Source organism: Crinia signifera, unplaced genomic scaffold, assembly GCF_055691185.1.
Source record: "Crinia signifera unplaced genomic scaffold, ASM5569118v1 HAP2_SCAFFOLD_107, whole genome shotgun sequence".
Taxonomy (NCBI): domain Eukaryota; kingdom Metazoa; phylum Chordata; class Amphibia; order Anura; family Myobatrachidae; genus Crinia; species Crinia signifera.
In genome coordinates this window covers 524,896-546,951 of record NW_028142001.1, presented here as the reverse complement: position 1 = coordinate 546,951, position 22,056 = coordinate 524,896, and the positions used below count along the sequence as shown (strand labels likewise).

The window sequence follows — 22,056 nt, the reverse complement described above, 5'->3', positions numbered from 1 at the left end:
TCAAATATTCTCTGTAAAGCGCTGCGGAATCTGTGTGCGCTATATAAGAAACTGCTAATAAATAAATAAATAATATACCCAGTGCTGCCACCTCCCTCTCGCCATGCTGTGTGGGTACCAGGGCGGGCTATGTAATCCTGTATTATACCCTGTGCTGCCATCTCCCTCTCGCCATGCTGTGTGTGTGTGTGTACCAGGGGGACAATGTCCCCCCCCCCCTCCCGGTATGTACCCAGCTGCCCTGTATTTGGTTACTGGGCTTTCCAGAGATTTGTTATGCAAAGTGAGATAGAACAAGGAAAGCAGCAGTCACGCATGGCTGGGCTGCAGGTCATATACAGGAGTAAGGTTGGTACATACAGGGGTTGCAGACTACATGCTCCGGAGATGTCGCTGCGCCGAGCTCTGATGCTTTACTGTCTGAGTAAGTATTACATACTGTCTGCATTCTCCTTTGGTGGCCCATTATACTATAGGATCACATTGTAATATCACAGGGGGGGCTCTGAAAGTGATGCTCACATTTTATCCCCCGTATTTTGGGAACCAGCCCCGGACCTGGAGCCTGGGGCTGGTTTTAATAAATCAGCGAAGCCCTATTTGTGTTTTTTTTTTTTTTTTTTATACCAGCCCCGGCTCTTTCAGCCTGGTGCTGGTTATGGCAGTGGGGGGGACCCCACGCCGTTTTTTTTTTGTTTTTTTTAGTTAGGATGCAGCTATGGAACGCCCACATGGGCGTTCCAGCTTTGGCAGTATAATCGCAAGGACGGCAGCATATCGGTCGGACGTGCGTACACACTGCACTTTTGTACCGATATGGGGCCGTCCTGTCGGATGAAAATTAAACCGCAAAGAACCGTCGACCGACCGGGTATGGACAGACAAGACAGTTTTTTGCCGTTTATCGCTCGTACGGGACAGCGTACACACATATACAATTGAACGGCTGTCCGACCCAGAACGGCCCGACAATTGTATACATGTGTACCCTGCTTTAGGTGATCCAGTATATGCCGGGTCAGTTAAAGTATTATAGATAGACCAAATGTATATAAATAATAACTAAATGTGTGTGTGTGTGTGTGATTTTTATATCTATATTTCACACACACACACCAGCAGTGTAGACCGCTGGGCATAGCAATGTGTTGGGGTCCCTACCGATCCTGTAGGGGTGCTATGAGCGGAAGCTTTGATGTCCCGCGGGTGGTAGGGGGTATTCTATCAACCGCTCAGCATGTAGGGCCTGGATCAGTAATTTCCACTAATTACCCCTTTACTGCACAGATGGTGGGAGATGGGGGCATTTGGCTGAATGAAGGGGTCCTGATACATAACTTCCAGAGGATGTTTAATACGCAGAGGACGGGTGTAGGGTTGCCACCTCTCCTGGATTTCCGGGATTCTCACGTTTTTGGTGGCAACCCTCCAGGAGGCTTTTCCAGTCTACCGGATTCAGGTATGGCGATAGCCCAGGGGTGCGATGCCGGGCTGCCCGATGTTGATACATCGGGGAGCTTCGCATCCCCCATAGAAACCTATGGGGGATGCGTCCGGCAGCACTGCAGGGGGGGGTTCGGAGATTCCTGCTGCGGTCCCCTGTGATACATTAGGGGGATACTTAATATTTGCGGTTAACCCGTTTTCAGGGATTTAGCCGCAAATATTAGTTGATAAATGCGGCCCTTAACCCTTAGTACGTTATAGGAGATAACCAAGGGACTGCTATATAGGGATAAGAGTGGATGTCAGTATTTCCTGCATATTATGGTCCCCTGTGTTCTCTCTGTGCAGTCTCTGTGGTGTCATCTTCTTCGTATTACTTGGTGAAGAAGTCTGTCACCTGGCTGGAAGCCATCTCCTACTGTAGGTCTCAGTACACAGACCTGGCCCCCACACTTTCCGATATAGAGCTGCTGTCTGTCTTTGGAGTGGTTCTTCTGAATAATGCCTGGATTGGGCTTTACCTCTGCTCTCCGGGCGATTGGCGCTGGAGTAATGGAGCCCCACTCGACTACACCAAGTGGACTTCAGGAGAGCCCAGTGTGACCACCAATGCCTGCGTACGCCTCACTCGGGGCCAGTGGAAGGCCGCGGACTGTGGTTCTGGAAGCTACTTTGTGTGCTACAAAGGTGAGAAATGCCCATTGATGTTCTCAGCCGTAACGTTGACTTTCCAATGGAAGATTAGTTCCTGCTGCTCTGATTTATACTGATAACATAATGGACTTTGGGTCCCAAACACTGTACCTGACTCTAGGCCTTCATACATACATGATGGGGGTAGGGGTAGAGGACAGACAGAAGGCAATGAGCTGTATCTTGCACTATTGCCAGAGCACAGCACATATAATTATCGTTTCACAAGGGTTCCGCAGCTTCTAACAATACATAAATGAGCACAAAACACATACCGAATTACAGTACAAGACAGTGCAGGACAAGTACATGGTTAATATGGATAAGTGGCAGACACTATAAATAGCGGCTGTCACTTTAAGAAGCGCTGACCTGCTCAGTAATTAAATGACCAAGTTTTTAGCAAAGAATATAAAGCATTTTATTAAAACAACATAACAAAGTAATTAATACTTCCCCCCATGTACAATTCATGTGCACAATAACAACGGACAGACAAGACAAACAACAATGAACATATAGTAAAAGCTTAATTAGCTGGGAATGCCGTTTGATTCAGTCACTTATATTGTGGCAGTAAATGAGGCTTTGTGCAAATTAGCTTAGAGGCTTATAAGGTGTTTCTTATAGTTACCGGTCCTGTACACTTGATTCCATTAGATAGCGCTGTTGTAAAGATAGGTGGAACTCAGGTCAGTCTCTCCAAGAATTACCAGAGATGTACTCCGGAATAGCTGCAGTGGGGACCTTCTCCTGCTGGACCAGCCAGCTGGGTGATTGATTGTAATCCACGTGTGATGCGTTCTTACAGGATATGTGCAGGACCAGCGGTGAATAGGGCTCAAAAACGCGTTTCTCCGCCTGTCACTGGAATCGGCGGCTTCCTCAGTCTCAGGTTGTACAATTTAAGGGATTGACACTCCCTATATAAAGAAGCAGCGATTCCTGCCCAGTTAAATAAATAATTGATTAAACTACAGCCCCTGTCAAGAGACAGATTTATACAAATTTTGTTTTTCATATTGTTGAATATATACCCATTGGGGAATTTATGAATCACCTTCTGGGAATTAGAGATCTGGCACGACTAGCGCTACGGAGTGGCCCCTGGGTCACTTAATTTTTCTGGTGGTTAATATGGATATTTGCATCAGGGGACAGGACACTGCAGCAATCAGGGTGGCAGAGGTTTATATATTCTAAGAAAGACAGAAAAGGGTGATACAGAAGGGGAGGGGCAGACAGAAAGGGGTGACACAGATGGGGTAGAAGAGAGCATTAACAGAAGGTTAGGATGAGAGATGGTCAGGTTTTATGCAGGAGGGTGGGAAGAGGTCAGCTTAGTCTTTGATATTTTAAGTCTAAAAAAGAGCTGGGTCATCCAGGAGTAGACCGCAGAGAGACAGTTGGAGAAATGAGTGAGGATAGAGGGAGAGAGATCAGGAGAGGAGAGGTAGATTACAGTGTTATCAGCATAGAGGTGAGTGAGGATAGAGGGAGAGAGATCAGGAGAGGAGCAGTAGATTACAGTGTTATCAGCATAGATGTGAGTGAGGATAGAGGGAGAGAGATCAGGAGAGGTAGATTTCAGTGTTATCAGCATAGAGGTGAGTGAGGATAGAGGGAGAGAGATCAGGAGAGGAGCGGTAGATTACAGTGTTATCAGCATAGAGGTGAGTGAGGATAGAGGGAGAGAGATCAGGAGAGGAGAGGTAGATTACAGTATTATCAGCATAGAGGTGAGTGAGGATAGAGGGAGAGAGATCAGGAGAGGAGCGGTAGATTACAGTGTTATCAGCATAGAGGTGAGTGAGGATAGAGGGAGAGAGATCAGGAGCAGAGCGGTAGATTACAGTGTTATCAGCATAGAGGTGAGTGAGGATAGAGGGAGAGAGATCAGGACAGTAGAGGTAGATTACAGTGTTATCAGCATAGAGGTGAGTGAGGATAGAGGGAGAGAGATCAGGAGAGGAGCGGTAGATTACAGTGTTATCAGCATAGAGGTGAGTGAGGATAGAGGGAGAGAGATCAGGAGAGGAGAGGTAGATTACAGTGTTATCAGCATAGAGGTGAGTGAGGATAGAGAGAGATATCAGGAGAGGAGCGGTAGATTATCGTATGATCAGCATAGAGGTGAGTGAGGATAGAGGGAGAGCGATCAGGAGAGGAGAGGAGAGGTAGATTTCAGTATTATTAGCATAGAGGTGAGTGAGGATAGAGGGAGACAGATCAGGAGAGGAGCGGTAGATTACAGTATTATCAGCATAGATGTGAGTGAGGATAGAGGGAGAGAGATCAGGAGAGGAGCGGTAGATTACAGTATTATCAGCATAGAGGTGAGTGAGGACAGAGGGAGAGAGATCAGGAGAGGAGAGGTAGATTCCAGTGTTATCAGCATAGAGGTGAGTGAGGTAGAGGGAGAGAGATCAGGAGAGGAGAGGTAGATTACAGTGTTATCAGCATAGAGGTGAGTGAGGTAGAGGGAGAGAGATCAGGAGAGGGAGAGGTAGATTACAGTGTTATCAGCATAGAGGTGAGTGAGGACAGAGGGAGAGAGATCAGGAGAGGAGCTGTAGATTATCGTATGATCAGCATAGAGGTGAGTGAGGATAGAGGGAGAGAGATCAGGAGAGGAGCGGTAGATTACAGTGTTATCAGCATAGAGGTGAGTGAGGTAGAGGGAGAGAGATCAGGAGAGGAGCGGTAGATTACAGTATTATCAGCATAGAGGTGAGTGAGGACAGAGGGAGAGAGATCAGGAGAGGAGAGGTAGATTCCAGTGTTATCAGCATAGAGGTAAGTGAGGACAGAGGGAGAGAGATCAGGAGAGGAGCGGTAGATTACAGTGTTATCAGCATAGAAGTGAGTGAGGATAGAGGGAGAGAGATCAGGAGAGGAGAGGTAGATTACAGTGTTATCGGCATAGAGGTGAGTGAGGATAGAGGGAGAGAGATCAGGAGAGGAGAGGTAGATTACAGTGTTATTGGCATAGAAGTGAGTGAGGATAGAGGGAGAGAGATCAGGAGAGGAGAGGTAGATTACAGTGTTATCAGCATAGAGGTGAGTGGGGATAGAGGGAGAGAGATCAGGAGAGGAGAGGTAGATTACAGTGTTATCAGCATAGAGGTGAGTGAGGTAGAGGGAGAGAGATCAGGAGAGGAGCGGTAGATTACAGTATTATCAGCATAGAGGTGAGTGAGGACAGAGGGAGAGAGATCAGGAGAGGAGAGGTAGATTCCAGTGTTATCAGCATAGAGGTAAGTGAGGACAGAGGGAGAGAGATCAGGAGAGGAGAGGTAGATTACAGTGTTATCAGCATAGAGGTGAGTGAGGTAGAGGGAGAGAGATCAGGAGAGGGAGAGGTAGATTACAGTGTTATCAGCATAGAGGTGAGTGAGGACAGAGGGAGAGAGATCAGGAGAGGGAGAGGTAGATTACAGTGTTATCAGCATAGAGGTGAGTGAGGACAGAGGGAGAGAGATCAGGAGAGGAGCTGTAGATTATCGTATGATCAGCATAGAGGTGAGTGAGGATAGAGGGAGAGCGATCAGGAGAGGAGCGGTAGATTACAGTGTTATCAGCATAGAGGTGAGTGAGGATAGAGGGAGAGAGATCAGGAGCAGAGCGGTAGATTACAGTGTTATCAGCATAGAGGTGAGTGAGGATAGAGGGAGAGAGATCAGGACAGTAGAGGTAGATTACAGTGTTATCAGCATAGAGGTGAGTGAGGATAGAGGGAGAGAGATCAGGAGAGGAGAGGTAGATTACAGTATTATCAGCATAGATGTGAGTGAGGATAGAGGGAGAGAGTTTAGGAGAGGAGAGGTAGATTACAGTGTTATCAGCATAGAGGTGAGTGAGGATAGAGGGAGAGAGATCAGGAGAGGAGAGGTAGATTACAGTATTATCAGCATAGAGGTGAGTGAGGATAGAGAGAGAGAGATCAGGAGAGGAGAGATAAATTTCAGTATTATCAGCATAGAGGTGAGTGAGGATTGAGGGAGAGAGATCAGGCGAAGAGAGGTAGTTTACAGTGTTATAAGCATAGAGGTGAGTGAGGATAGAGGGAGAGAGATCAGGAGAGGAGCGGTAGATTACAGTAGTATCAGCATAGAGGTGAGTGATTAGAGAGGGAGAGAGATCAGGAGAGGAGAGGTAGATTACAGTAGTATCAGCATAGAGGTGAGTGAGGACAGAGGGAGAGAGATCAGGAGAGGAGCGGTAGATTACAGTAGTATCAGCATAGAGGTGAGTGATTAGAGAGGGAGAGAGATCAGGAGAGGAGAGGTAGATTACAGTGTTATCAGCATAGAGGTGAGTGAGGATAGAGGGAGAGAGATCAGGAGAGGATTGGTAGATTACAGTATTAGCATAGATGTGAGTGAGTATAGGGGGAGAGAGATCAGGAGAGGAGAGGTAGATTACAGTGTTATCAGCATAGAGGTGAGTGATTAGAGAGGGAGAGAGATCAGGAGAGGAGAGGTAGATTACAGTGTTATCAGCATAGAGGTGAGTGAGGATAGAGGGAAAGAGATCAGGAGAGGAGCGGTAGATTCCAGTGTTATCAGCATAGAGGTGAGTGAGGATAGAGGGAGAGAGATCAGGAGAGGAGCGGTAGATTACAGTGTTATCAGCATAGAGGTGAGTGAGGATAGAGAGAAATCAGGAGAGGAGAGGTAGATTACAGTGTTATCAGCATAGAGGTGAGTGAGGATAGAGGGAGAGAGATCAGGAGAGGAGAGGTAGATTACAGTGTTATCAGCATAGAGGTGAGTGAGGATAGAGGGAAAGAGATCAGGAGAGGAGCGGTAGATTCCAGTGTTATCAGCATAGAGGTGAGTGAGGATAGAGGGAGAGAAATCAGGAGAGGAGAAATAGATTACAGTGTTATCAGCATAGAGGTGAGTGAGGATAGAGGGAGAGAGATCAGGAGAGGATCGGTAGATTACAGTATTATCAGCATAGATGTGAGTGAGGATAGAGGGAGAGAGATCAGGAGAGGAGCGGTAGATTACAGTATTATCAGCATAGAGGTGAGAGGATAGAGGGAGAGAGATCAGGAGAGGAGCGGTAGATTACAGTGTTATCAGCATAGAGGTGAGTGAGGATAGAGGGAGAGAGATCAGGAGAGGAGCGGTAGATTACAGTAGTATCAGCATAGAGGTGAGTGATTAGAGAGGGAGAGAGATCAGGAGAGGAGAGGTAGATTACAGTAGTATCAGCATAGAGGTGAGTGAGGACAGAGGGAGAGAGATCAGGAGAGGAGCGGTAGATTACAGTAGTATCAGCATAGAGGTGAGTGATTAGAGAGGGAGAGAGATCAGGAGAGGAGAGGTAGATTACAGTGTTATCAGCATAGAGGTGAGTGAGGATAGAGGGAGAGAGATCAGGAGAGGATTGGTAGATTACAGTATTAGCATAGATGTGAGTGAGTATAGGGGGAGAGAGATCAGGAGAGGAGAGGTAGATTACAGTGTTATCAGCATAGAGGTGAGTGATTAGAGAGGGAGAGAGATCAGGAGAGGAGAGGTAGATTACAGTGTTATCAGCATAGAGGTGAGTGAGGATAGAGGGAAAGAGATCAGGAGAGGAGCGGTAGATTCCAGTGTTATCAGCATAGAGGTGAGTGAGGATAGAGGGAGAGAAATCAGGAGAGGAGAAATAGATTACAGTGTTATCAGCATAGATGTGAGTGAGGATAGAGGGAGAGAGATCAGGAGAGGAGCGGTAGATTACAGTATTATCAGCATAGATGTGAGTGAGGATAGAGGGAGAGAGATCAGGAGAGGAGCGGTAGATTACAGTATTATCAGCATAGAGGTGAGAGGATAGAGGGAGAGAGATCAGGAGAGGAGCGGTAGATTACAGTGTTATCAGCATAGAGGTGAGTGAGGATAGAGGGAGAGAGATCAGGAGAGGAGCGGTAGATTACAGTAGTATCAGCATAGAGGTGAGTGATTAGAGAGGGAGAGAGATCAGGAGAGGAGAGGTAGATTACAGTAGTATCAGCATAGAGGTGAGTGAGGACAGAGGGAGAGAGATCAGGAGAGGAGCGGTAGATTACAGTAGTATCAGCATAGAGGTGAGTGATTAGAGAGAGAGAGAGATCAGGAGAGGAGAGGTAGATTACAGTGTTATCAGCATAGAGGTGAGTGAGGATAGAGGGAGAGAGATCAGGAGAGGATTGGTAGATTACAGTATTAGCATAGATGTGAGTGAGTATAGGGGGAGAGAGATCAGGAGAGGAGAGGTAGATTACAGTGTTATCAGCATAGAGGTGAGTGATTAGAGAGGGAGAGAGATCAGGAGAGGAGAGGTAGATTACAGTGTTATCAGCATAGAGGTGAGTGAGGATAGAGGGAAAGAGATCAGGAGAGGAGCGGTAGATTCCAGTGTTATCAGCATAGAGGTGAGTGAGGATAGAGGGAGAGAAATCAGGAGAGGAGAAATAGATTACAGTGTTATCAGCATAGATGTGAGTGAGGATAGAGGGAGAGAGATCAGGAGAGGAGCGGTAGATTACAGTGTTATCAGAATACATGTGATAGTGGAAGTCGAGGGAGCAAATTAGCTCACCCAGAGATAGCGATGGCCATCGACTATTCAAAATCATCGATGGTTCATGGCCGATGTCGAATATTTTTGCCATCGATGGGGGAGAACCAGATGGTTTCCCTCCATCGATGGAACATTAAAACAATGGTTTTTTTGCTGTTGTTTTTTTCTAAGTGCCGGGACACGGAGCATAGCTCCGACACCGCGACGCCCCCCTTCCCATGTTTTGATTGGCCCACAGGCCAATGTTGTGTGGATAAAGTGACCTCGCTCAAAGTAGTCCTTTGGTTTTCAGAGGGGTGTGGTATAGGGGTCCGACAGTCATTATCACAATGTCGGGATCCCAACTGGCCGGACCCAGACAGCATGGTGAGCGCAACAAAGCCCCTTGCGGGCTACGCGACCCACCTATTCTATTCTCCCTCTGACGGCCGTCGGGAACTCGGCTGTTGGTGTTTTGACAGTCGGGATTCCGACGACGGGTGAATGCCTGTCGGGACCCCGTCTGGCACCCTATCACAATTGTGGTTGTTATTTGTCCTTTTCTTTCTTTGTGGTAGAACGCTGGTATTTCTTCTGCGGCAGACGTCAGGGGCCCCAGGGATAACAGTGGGTAGAGAGTGAGGTCACGACTTTTTCAGCACCAGAAAGGATAAAACTTCTGACTGCCTAGAGACAGCACTGGCTCCTCCCCTCCTCTACCCCGCCTCCTAGGCTAGCTACTTTCAGTTTTAGTTGTGCTGGCAGGAGCCAACATGCATTTTAGAAAGGGGCTGCTTTAAGCAGCCTAAACTTCATTTAATTTTTTTTTTTTATTCTTATTTTTACACTAACTCTTTGTCAGTGACAGAGCAGCAGCGCTGAGGCTCTGTTAGACCCCTGCACTGCGCTCCATCACCCGGACCCGGCAGCCGCACACCTCACACGTGGCTTCCACAGCGGGGGAGTCGACTGGCTCCCGGCACTGAGGAGACGCAGCCGCGACGGGGACTGGGACTTCAGTTGTGACAACAGCTTCAGGCGCGCATGTAATAGCGGATGAGCAGCTCGGCGAGGGGGACGCCGGGCTGCACTAGCAAGCGGCCAGAACGCCGCCTTTCAATAGGTTGTGCACCCTGCCCCGCTGGACCACCAGGGAGACTTGAGTGTGGGCAGCGGCGTCGGTATGCGGGGCCGCCAGGCAAGCCATTTTTCCGGCGCTGCATGAGTCATTAATCCCAGGTGGCCATTTGCTAGTAGGGAGAATGGAGCCTCTCCTCACACAGCCCCTCTCCCGGAGACAGGAGCTAGGATATACCCACGTGAGTTTCCAGCCCTGATCTCTTCCTGCCTGCCTGCTGCATAGTGATAGAGGGACACGGAGAGCACTTTGCCAGTCCGGGGTCCACCTCTTCACAGCCAGGCCATTTGGGCAAATCCCCCCTGTACCTCTCCTACTGGAGCATAGGTTATAGCAATTTATGCTCCTGCCGGCCATAGTGCTTTGCGGAGCTCAGTGCCACTTTATTATTTGCATTATATGTGTGCTGTGTCTCTTATACTGTGTTCACACCATCACTGTATGTCAGAAGTATAGAGTGTTTTGTTCGTCGGGAGGCTTGCCACCTAGCAACAGCTGGTGGGTTAGGCTGGCAAGCCTCCCGACTGCGCAGGAAAGGTAAAGGGAAAGAGATTTTTCACTTACCTTTCCCCTGATCTAGGGAGCGGGGCCGGGCACACGCACGCTGGTCACGTGCACGCGCGCACTCTCCTGAGCCCAGGATCCCGCCCCCTAGCTTTTAGTTTTTTCTTCAGCGCTGACAGAGATGGAGGACTCAGTGTCTGTCTCTGCAACAGACACACTTTATCAGTCCCCATCCGTCAGCAAGTGGCCCAAAATGTCTAAAAAGAGGAGGCAACAGGTGTCTGAGGACAGTTCCTCCTCAGAAGACATTGTTATTAAGAGAAAAAAGTGCACAGCCCCTGTCTGCTCTGAGGAGAGCAGGGACAGCTTTTAGTCTGAGAGGGGGCCACCTGGTGGTCAGCAACAGTCTCCCTCAGTGTTTCCTCAGAAAAAGGTGAGGAAACACAGCATGAAAAAGAAAGAGACAATGTTTCTCACAGAGACGCCCGTACGGGAGAACACGTCTCTTTCCCGGGTATTGCCCGTAGTCGGAATACCCAAATGGTGCGTGACATACCACCATCTTCTGCCCACGGCCGGCACAAACACACTGCCTCTGAACGGCAGCAATTGCTAACCCAGTCCCATAAGGGTTCTAGCAAGCAGCATGCACTGCCTAAACCTCACGATTATAGTGAGACAGAAACCCCTCAGGTAGACTGGGAGTCAGAGCAGGTTACTAGAATGTTTGCATCCTCTAAAAGGGGCGAGTACAGCGACCTGCAGATGGCCAGGGTACAATTGGCAGGCAGAACTATATAAATAAATTATACGCCTCTCATTGGGCACTTAATGAACGCTCGGAGGTTTACAATTTTGCCCAGTTAGCATTCAGAACTGCTCTGGTGAAAGAGGATGAAATGGTTCTAAGAAGCCATACTGGCATACCCGATATACCAGCCATATTTGCTCCCGAAATCGACCCGGCACTCAGCTCACTGATAGGGGAGAGAACCCAAAGTGACGCTAACGATAAGCTTCTAAGGAAAATACAGCTGAAAGTGTCAGACGCAGCTGGTCCCCTCCTTTTTGTTCTGGATAAAGCAGAAAAAGAGGGAGAATGTGGGGGTTCTCTAGATTCCCAAATAGCATCTAAGAACGCCCTCCTTATGTCCATTAGCAGAGCCACTTTAAGGATTGGCCAAACTTTTGATTATATAACAAATACCCGCAGAGTACGCTGGCTCACAAAGGCGGGTTTAACTAACCTCTCACCTAAGCCCGTTGAGGTACCCAACCTGGTAGATGGAGATCTGTTCGATCCAGACTTCATCAATGAGGTTAAGATACGATACAAGGCCCGTCGATCCTTCTCAGAACTCAAAGGCCCCCAATCCTCCAGAAGACCCTTTTCCCAAGAGGGTCGAGCTGCATCAGCCAGTGGTTCGGCCAAGACTACAGTGGCGCCACCAGAGGATCAAGAGGAGGCTCCTACAGGACAAGACCCACGAGAGGTGGAACGTCCTACAACAGGAACCCCTCAAGGAGAGATGCAGGTTATGGTAAGTCCAGTACACATAACCCCCCACCTTGGCCTCTCTCAAGCTATAACAGTTTGAAAAACAATCTCCACCAGAGGCGTAGCTAGGGCGGAGCCGGTGGAGCACATGCTCCAGGCGCAGACATGGCACCTGGCGCCGGAGCTCTGCCACCGGCTCCCCCGCCCTGCTCGCCCGCTCTCCAGGGTGGTGCAGTGAAAGAAGGAAGGAGCTGCCGGCATGCAGAAGAGGCCAGCCACAATAGAAGGACGCTGCAGCTCTTTTCAGGATAACCGGGGCACTCGCTGACATTACCAGCGTGAGCTACACAGCCTCAACAGGTCCTACACACGAGGAGCATCTCCCTGTGAGCCGGGCCCGGGATGTCAGAGGGAATGGAAGCTCCTCCCAGTCCCCAGTACCAAGTACGGTAGCAGCGCAACATATTCAGTCGGATGGCCGAGGCACCACTGAGCACCGCCGGGTACGGGGTACCCTGAAGGCAGGTACCCGCTTTTTGGGGGGGGTCTCCTGTATGTGTCAGCCACCCCCGCTGACTGCTTAGTTACCTGCTGCGCTCTGCAACGGGCACGCTGTGCCATTAACACCTTCTGCCCTGCGGAAGTACGGCACTTTATTCGCCGACATATGTAAGTGCTAGACTGGTGCGCATCACACTCCTGAATTGTTTGTGTGCCTTTGCACTGGTGACCCCCCCCCCCCACGCTGTGTACTGTGTGTCCCAGCCACCCCTGCCTGTAGTCTGTGTGTGTCAGCTTCACGTCTCCTGTATGTGTCAGCCACCCCTGCTGACTGCCTGCCTCCCCCGCTCCCACCTCTGTGTGCCTGCCTCATCCATAGTAGTATCTCCCTGTCTCTTTCTCTCTTACTCTCTCCCTGATGTCCCTTCTCTCCCTAACTCAATCCTGCTTGCTCTGCTCCTTCTCCAACCTCCCAATATCTCTCTGTATCAGTGTTTCCCTCTATCTCTCCCCTTCTCATCCCTTTCCTTCTCCCTCTTCCATATGCCTCTCTTTATCTCATTCCCTATTTTTCCACAAAACCCTCTTTCTCCCCCTGACCTTCCCTCTATCTCTCTCACTGACAGCATCATTGCCTCACTCCCCGAGTCAGGGGGGGTTATCAAAATTTTGCTATGGGGCCCATAAACCTATAGTTACGCCCCTGCCTTCACCCACTCATGCAGTCGGACCTATGTGTCTCCAATCCCGGTATGCCCGCACACCCGCCCACTGATGCCTGCGTTCACAAGCCAACCCAGCCCCTTGTCTCTCACACGCCTCAATATGAAAGGTAAATATAAATAGATTTTAAATATATATCCTTAATGGCTGGCTGTATGGCCAACTATGCATCTGGACATCTATTTTTACAGTATGTGGAGGCCTGGAACTGCACTCCTTTGTCAATCTCCCTCTGTCTCTCTGCTATTTCTCTCCCCCTGCTCTCTGTAGCTCCTCTTTTCCCTACTCTCTCTTCCTCCTGCCCCCTCTCTCTTAACACTCTATCACTTCCCCTTCATCTCACCTCTCTCTTTATTCATCTCTCTCCTCCCGTCCTCTTTCCCCACACTCCCTCCCTCTCCGACTCTGACAGTCTGTCACACTCTCTCTCCTTCTCTCCTCCATCTCTCTCCCTACCCGACACCTTCTTTCTCACTCTCTGTCTCTGTCCATTGCTTCTCCTTACATGCTCTCTCCCTCCCTGTCTAATCCCCTTTCTCTCTCCTACACCCTTTCTCTCTATTTCACACATGACAGTGGGGCCCACACGTTTATAGTTCCGCCCCTGGTGGCGTCACTAGGTGGGCTGCACCCCACCTCCGACAATGACCACTGCTGTCCACAGACCCGCTGACCTGGTCCCAGCAATTACCTACTAAAATTGGGGGGTGGGGGGGGGGGGGCGGACGAACATGCCCTTGCTCCGGGCACTGTGGCACCTAGCTACACCACTGATCTCCACAGACAAGTGGATTATAAAAATGATCGAGAAAGGGCTATCCCTACCTCTTATCCATTTTCCGCGCCAAGCATTTCCCTGTACAAGAAATTGCAGCCCGCTGCTAGATGTAGTGTTGTCCATAGCACTATTGCAGGGCAAGATAGAATTAGTTGACAAAACCAAAAAAGGTTGGATCAGCCACCTCTTCCCTATAAGGAAAACAGATGGCACTTACAGACCCGTCCTGAATGTCAAAAACCTAAATCGCTTCATAAAAAGACGCACATTAAGGATGGAGGGCTTACCAGAAGTCCCATTCCTACTTTCCCAAAATGACTATTGTATCAAGGTAGACCTCCAGGAGGCCTTCCATTCAATACGGGGCTGCAAAAACCACAGAAGATTCCGAAGATTCTTCTGGAAGGACACACTATACCAATGGACGGTGATGGTCTTCGGGCTGTCTAATGCACCGTACACATTTACTCGCCTGATGAAGGCGGTAGTGTCTCACCTTCGTCAGAAGGGGATCCGTTGCCTAATATATCTGGACGATCTACTTGTAGTTCACCCAGACAGAGAGACTCTCCTCTCACAACGGAACCTAACTACAACCAATGTTCCCTCTAAATTTACAAAGGCTGTGTGCGGCAAAAGATTTTGGCTGTGCAACTTTGGAAGGAAATTTCAAATTTTGTGCGTTACCTTTACTTCAAAATGATATTAAACATTTCAACATTCAAATCACAGCACAGAATGTAGTTAATGGGTGAAACACACATTAATTGAGTCCACAACTGCAAAAAGGGACCACTGCTGCTTTGTGTGCTCTGCTGTAATGTCTGTGCTCACGCTCGTCGAGGTGTGTGCGCACGCACAGCTTAGAGCGAACACTGACTACAACCCTTCTCCTAGATTTGGGTTTCACCATAAACTACCCCAAATCGATTCTAGTCCTGTGCCAGTCAATAATATTCCTGGGATTTCTGATAGACTCCACCTCCTTCTCGATTGCAGTCCCACCAGAGAAATGGACGGAAATACAAACAGTCATTTCTCGTACTCTCCATCGTCAGCTGTCGATGAGAGACTTAGCCAAACTCATAGGGAAAATGAGAGCTCTGGGTCCCGGATTTCTGTAAGTCCCTCTCCTATGCAGATTTTCCCAGTTCCTCCTAGGGAACCTACTCAGGAAGGGTTTTTCCTGGAGAGAGAAAATCCAATTAACCCCCCTCCAGTTGGAACAGAAATAGAGAACTGGACAATTCTTCCCTTGCCAACGCCCAGACCTCTATTAGACCCAATACCAAACATAATCATTTCCTCAGATGCTTCCCTGATGGGTTGGGGGGCATGCACACAGAACAAAGCAATAAGATGCGTTTGGTCCAACCAGGAAACCAGATTCCACATAAATCTATTAGAGCTGATGGCGGCCATTCCTCCCCACACTCAGGGGATCTCTATACAGATCTGCTTAGACAACAGGAAGGCCGTTTCGTACCTGAACAGGATGGGAGGCACCAAATCTCTCCATCTCTGTCTAGAAGCAGTGGAGATTTGGAATTGGGCAGTCCAGAGGAACATTCTCCTCACAGCCGTTTATATACCGGGGGATTCAAACGAACTGGCAGACTCTTTATCCCGGGACCATCTCTCTTTAGACAGAGTAACCCTCAGACCACAGGTTTTCCAGAACATTATCAAAACGTTCGGAATTCCGGGGATAGACCTTTTTGCGACCCCATCCAATGCACAAGTTCCTACCTTTGTCTCCAGGGTATGGACGGAGGGAGCATCACACATGGATGCCATGTCCTTCCATATGCATTTCCCCCTCCAGCCTTAATGCTAAAAGTCCTGCACAAGATCATGATAGTCAAAGTACCCCACATAATCCTGGTCTACCCAGTATGGCCCTCTAGGATCTGGTTCCCCTTAGTCAATCAGTTGCGCAAGGGGCCCTAGATCCCTCTAGGCCTCCCCAGAGACTGTTTCCAAGGGACCCCAGACCTCCTCCAGAAACTGCCACAATCCATGTGGATAGCGATATTACTCGGCTATTAGCAAACGCCAACCTATCGTCGGCATCAGTAACACTAATCAATGCCTCTCTGAGACCCAGAACAAGGGCCAGATACCGAGCTATCATTAGCTAATACAGTACATGGATAGCTACTCGGTCTCAAGCCCTCTCTTCCAATACCCTCAACTTAGCCTTAGACTTCTTAGCAGCTAAGTTTGAGGCCGGCCTGGCATCTACTACCATACGCTCTTACGGCTCGGCCTTAGCATTATTGGTTCCCAGTCTTACAGAGAATAAGCTCTACCTACGTCTTCTGAAGGGAGCTTTCCTCTCCAGACCATGTTGTCCCCGCTACTCTAGCACATGGGACACCGAACCACTTTTACAATTCCTGGCCTCCATAGACTCTACAACAGATATGGGCATGTTATCCAGGAAGCCAGCATCTCTACTAGCCTTAGCCTTTGCTGCGAGTGGTGCTGAACTCAGCCTCATACACATATCAGACCCATGGCTGACACAAACCCCATTAGGCTTTCATATAATCCTAAAGGGTCACACGAAAACCAGCTCTCTAAGCAACCCGCTGGTAGAGTTCGACATACTGAAAGACCATTCAGATGTCGACCTGTGTCTAGTTACATGCTTGACACATTACCTCCAAATGACATCTTCGATTCGGGGTGACCATTCCCAGTTATTTATTACATGCCGTAAACCCTTCCGCCCCGATAGACCATCTACTTTCCGTGGATGGATAGTAGCTGCAATGAACCTTGCAGGAATAGACACATCAACCTTCAAATGTCATTCAATTAGGGGCGCAGCTGTTACTTCCGCTGCAGCCAAGGGCTTACCACTACAATCGATAATGCAAGCTGCCCGTTGGTCATCCAGCCGTACTTTTGTAAAACACTACTGGAGACCCACTGATCCTCAAAGGATCGAGTTTATTAGAGCAACCACCCGCTCCTTAGATCAGGGCAAAGGTAAGTGCAAAATCTTCTTCACTTTACCTTTCCTGCGCAGTCGGGAGGCTTGCCAGCCTAACCCACCAGCTGTTGCTAGGTGGCAATCATATTCCCTAGAACAAAGAAAGTTTGCAGGTGATAGATTCCTGCAAACTACTGTAACTGTACCAGTGTAGCTGCCTCTTGTACAATGTCAGAGGACAGCGATAGTGACACAGGGGCTCCTATATTGGTGTCCTGCACACATTGCAAGGCTGGCACGAGTACCACCGGCCAGCCTGGGCAGTTGTGTGTATAAAAAAGGGAAAGTCAGAGGATGACTCAAAGGGAACCCGACAAGGTTTTTTGGGGCACACTTGAAAATAGTAATATGCGTTTGATATGGTGTCTATTAATTAAAACGTAACTTTTAATTTTGAAACACTTAAAATATAAAATTAGCATAAGAGGGGGTATGCATTTGCTGAGGAACTTCAGGATTATTGTATTAATTCCTCCTCCTCCTCCGAGCAAAGAAGTCAAAGTTATACTGACTCTGTCAGGTACTGTATAGTAGGTAAACTTGGCGAAAATTAGTCATTCATATAGCTATTTCTTGGCATGAGAACTATAGTAGAAAATGATTGTGACATTCGATTGTCGTCAAAGTATGAAATAGCGGTTCTGATGGCGCAGGACACACCTCCCCTCAGTGGTCAAATGAAATTAATTTAATGAGGTGTCAAAGAAGAGAGAAAAAAAAGTTGCGAGTATAGCCTGATGGCGGTCTGAGGCTACCCTTTCAAAAAGGTGCGCCATTGTAAGAGGACGAAGCTGGCCAGGAGGGGAGCTTACCGCAGGGTTTGCCCCCAGAGGCCATGACACTTCCCCAGCTATCACGCGGCTCTGGTGGTCATTTTAACATACTTGACACCCCTGCACGCTGCTGGAGGCTCCGGACTGATGCTGCCAGGGCTGTGCTCCAACATGTCCATGGAATTACATTAGGATCACATGCAGATAGCACATTTGAGATCATGATGCGCCCTCTTGGCAGGCCACAAATGTCTATATGAAGTCTAATGCAGATGGCAGGACTTGTATGTAACTAACTCATGAGTTAGCAAAGATTTCTATAGCAAGTCAAATAACAAAGGAATCTCCGTGTGTGCAGCCATTACAGTTCTGGTCCAGACACTTATAAAGTGTAAAAGACCTCTGCAAACTCTCAAACCCTGTCGGCCATAGTCCAGGTCTGTGTAAACCTAATAAGAGCTCAATCGGCAGCGCTCCCGTCACTATCCAGACGAGGCGCACGGCTAGGAGGATTCAGTCCCCACAATACCATGGGTTATTTCATGCTCTGACAGGGCACTATGGCAAACGTCACTATCCAGACGAGGCGCACGGCTATGAGGATTTAGTCCCCACAATACCAGGGGTTATTTCATGCTCTGACAGGGCACTATGGCAAACGTCACTATCCAGACGAGGCGCACGGCTAGGAGGATTCAGTCCCCACAATACCAGGGGTTATTTCATGCTCTGACAGGGCACTATGGCAAACGTCACTATCCAGACGAGGCGCACGGCTAGGAGGATTCAGTCCCCACAATACCATGGGTTATTTCATGCTCTGACAGGGCACTATGGCAAACGTCACTATCCAGACGAGGCGCACGGCTAGGAGGATTCAGTCCCCACAATACCAGGGGTTATTTCATGCTCTGACAGGGCACTATGGCAAACGTCACTATCCAGACGAGGCGCACGGCTAGGAGGATTCAGTCCCCACAATACCAGGGGTTATTTCATGCTCTGGCAGGGCACTATGACAAACGTCACTATCCAGACGAGGCGCACGGCTAGGAGGATTCAGTCCCCACAATACCAGGGGTTATTTCATGCTCTGACAGGGCACTATGGCAAACGTCACTATAGTGGACCCTGAAGTGTAATTTCTCCACAGGATAACCTTCGGTATTCCTGCTCAATGGAAGTTGGAAAATAATTTGACTTCGTATCCCTCCAGGCCTCTAGTAGCCTTGCACCCCAGCGGGGTAGCATTTTCAGGGGATGCAGCTGTGAAGGTGAAGTACAAATTGGGTAATGGTTAACATTACTACCTCACGGCACTGATGTCATGGGTTCCATTCAAACAACGCCATTACCCTAACTGTGTGGAGTTTATGTATATTCTCCCCGTGCTTGCGTGGGATTACTCCAGGTACTCCCGTTTTCTCCCACAAACAATTCGGTTTGTCAATTCTTACGGTTCTCCACTAAATTATGTTAGCTGAGTAACACTGGCTGCAGCTTTTATAATTAATAGTGAATATGGCCTCAACTACACATCCCTTCGGGGACGCAATCTCACTTTGGTGCAAGTTTTACTGGTTGCCAATGTTGACGGCCGTGTTCACTTCAGCGCCACCATATGCTAAATACCAATATGCTGCCTCTTATCTGTACGACCTATTATATGAAAGTACATATATACATAGATTTATGTTTATATGCATTTGTGTATATATATATATATATATATATATATATATAATGTCCTGCAGGTTCCTTTGGCTCTTGGATATGAGCTTGAGGAAATAAGGCGGCACTCCAAGGGTTTAAGTAAAATGTAGAAAAGTTTTATATAGACAGTGATAATAAAGGACATCTACGACGTTTCAAGGCCCACTGGCCTTTTCATCAGGCTGCTGTCCAAAAGTGCAATGTGTGCTGTGCGAAAACAAGTAACTGAGCTGCAGCTCTCTTACCTGCCTATATGGCTTCTGCGTGTCCGTACCTGACTGATTCCCCGGCGTCTGACGGAGCCGTGCTTCCGGGTGCATCAGCTACTCCCCCTGCATGCGGTTGTTGCTTAGCAACCCAGGACGCTGCTGGGTCCGTTTGCGCTTAGGGAAAGAGACAGCGTACGTTAGTGTGTGCGTGAAGTAATAAATCTGACCAACCTATATTTGGTTGGATGGGTGATAAAACAACAAAACAAATCAAATTCATACGTGAAAGAATGGTGTGTTTAGTTGAGCCATATGTGAGATAAAAATATTGTGTAGAAAGAACCACAACTACTAATGTTTCTTTTAGGTAGGACAATTTGGGGTAAATAGCAACTTGTTTTTGCAGCAGCGTCTACCACACTTTCTCCTGCATTACACATATATCATGTTAAGCATAACATGTACTTGACTGCATGATTAAATATAACACGGTATCTTAGCTGCATAATGAAAAAGTAGTTAATAAGTTAAGAGGAAGAAGAAAAGAAATCAATGAAGTTTATGGAAGCACTGGAAGATCGTATGTAGCCATATGTAGCGGAACTATGTATATATCGCTGGGTACGGATTCCAAGGTGTTGTAACCGTTATACACTGTCACAGTTTTTTTGATACTTGAGTTCCTCAAATAAATGTATTCCAGGCTATCATTTCATTTAGTCCCGCTGGTGCCATCGTATTAAGTCTGTATATCCACTGAGCTTCTTTTTTTGTAAGTATTTTCTGTCTGTTTCCCCCTCTGCTAAGAACGGGGACATGGTCAATAATCTTGCATTTTAAATCTGCCAGTGTGTGTCCCTTTTCTTTGAAATGTCTAGCAACAGGTTGATTGCTGGTTTTGCCATTCAGACTTGCTGAAATGGCTGATCTGTGCAGAGCCATTCTAGATCTTAAATGTACTATGGTTTGTCCAACATAGTATTTGTTACACGGGCAGATTATAATGTAGATAATGAACGGAGTTTTGCAAGATAAGATATGTCGGATCTTATAGATCTTATCCTCGTGTGGATGCTTGAATGTGGTGCCCGTCTCAAGATAACTGCATGCCCTACAGGAAAGACATCTGTAACAGCCTGGCTTTTTTTCTTGGATGTTAAATAAAGTAGTCTTGGGTTTAGGTTCTATATTTGTTTTAACGAGCATATCTCGAAGATTTTTTCCCCGACGGTAGCTGGGCATGATGTTTTTTTGGCTGAATATTGGCAATTGTTTGTCAGAGTATACTGATTTCCCCCTCTGCTAAGAACGGGGACATGGTCAATAATCTTGCATTTTAAATCTGCCAGTGTGTGTCCCTTTTCTTTGAAATGTCTAGCAACAGGTTGATTGCTGGTTTTGCCATTCAGACTTGCTGAAATGGCTGATCTGTGCAGAGCCATTCTAGATCTTAAATGTACTATGGTTTGTCCAACATAGTATTTGTTACACGGGCAGATTATAATGTAGATAATGAACGGAGTTTTGCAAGATAAGATATGTTGGATCTTATAGATCTTATCCTCGTGTGGATGCTTGAATGTGGTGCCCGTCTCAAGATAACTGCATGCCCTACAGGAAAGACATCTGTAACAGCCTGGCTTTTTTTCTTGGATGTTAAATAAAGTAGTCTTGGGTTTAGGTTCTATATTTGTTTTAACGAGCATATCTCGAAGATTTTTTCCCCGACGGTAGCTGGGCATGATGTTTTTTTGGCTGAATATTGGCAATTGTTTGTCACATTTTACAATGGGCCATATGCCTTTGAGAGCTCTGGGTAGTACTCTAGTGGCAGGGTTGTACGTGGTCACGAACGGGATTTTGTTAAATTCTTTCTTTTCATTGGGGGTGGTTATCAATAGTTGTCTGGGGGTGCTCTCTATTTGTTCCTTTTGTTTATTTATTTCAGTCGGATTATATCCTCTTGCCACGAATTTCTTGGTCATGATGTCCAGATCTTTTTTGCACTGTGTAGCATCGCTGTCAATTCTGGCTACTCGCAGCAGTTGGGATTTGGGCAGACTGCGTTTGAGTGCTTTGGGGTGGTTACTGCTATATTGGAGGAGTGTATTCCGATCTGTGTCCTTGTAGAACACTGCTGTTGTAATTTTGTTGTTGGAGATGCTGATGGTGACATCCAAATAGTTAACCTTACTATTATCCATATTGTATGTGAATTTGATGGGGTTATTGTAACTATTGATGTTATTGATCAAGTTGATGAGCTCTACTTCTTGTCCTGCCCAGATTAGGAACAGGTCGTCTATGTAGCGCGTATACATGACGATATTTTGACTGATGTTGATGTCTGAGAAGAAAAACTCATTCTCTTGTTCGAACATGTATACGTTGGCCAGAGATGGTGATACGTTCGACCCCATAGAACAGCCTGTGAGCTGTAGGAAGTACTTTCCATTGTGAATGAAATAATTTTTGGTAAGGGTTAACTCCAGCAGTGTCAAGAACAAAGAGATGTCGAGGGCAGTGAACTTCACTCTGTGTA

At 47.5% G+C, this 22,056-nt stretch overlaps 1 protein-coding gene across 1 annotated transcript in view; it reads left to right on the top strand.

Annotated features, from left to right (window-relative positions):
• Positions 1-318: 318 nt before the first annotated feature.
• The window catches only part of LOC146052149 (macrophage mannose receptor 1-like), a 71,216-nt gene continuing 49,478 nt past the window's right edge, over positions 319-22,056 (top strand). Inside the window, exons 1-2 of the mRNA XM_083167925.1 lie at positions 319-424; positions 1,795-2,133. Of these exons, the coding sequence (XP_083024051.1) occupies positions 388-424; positions 1,795-2,133 (376 nt within the window). The 5' untranslated portion in view covers positions 319-387. The remainder of the gene's footprint in view (positions 425-1,794; positions 2,134-22,056) is intronic.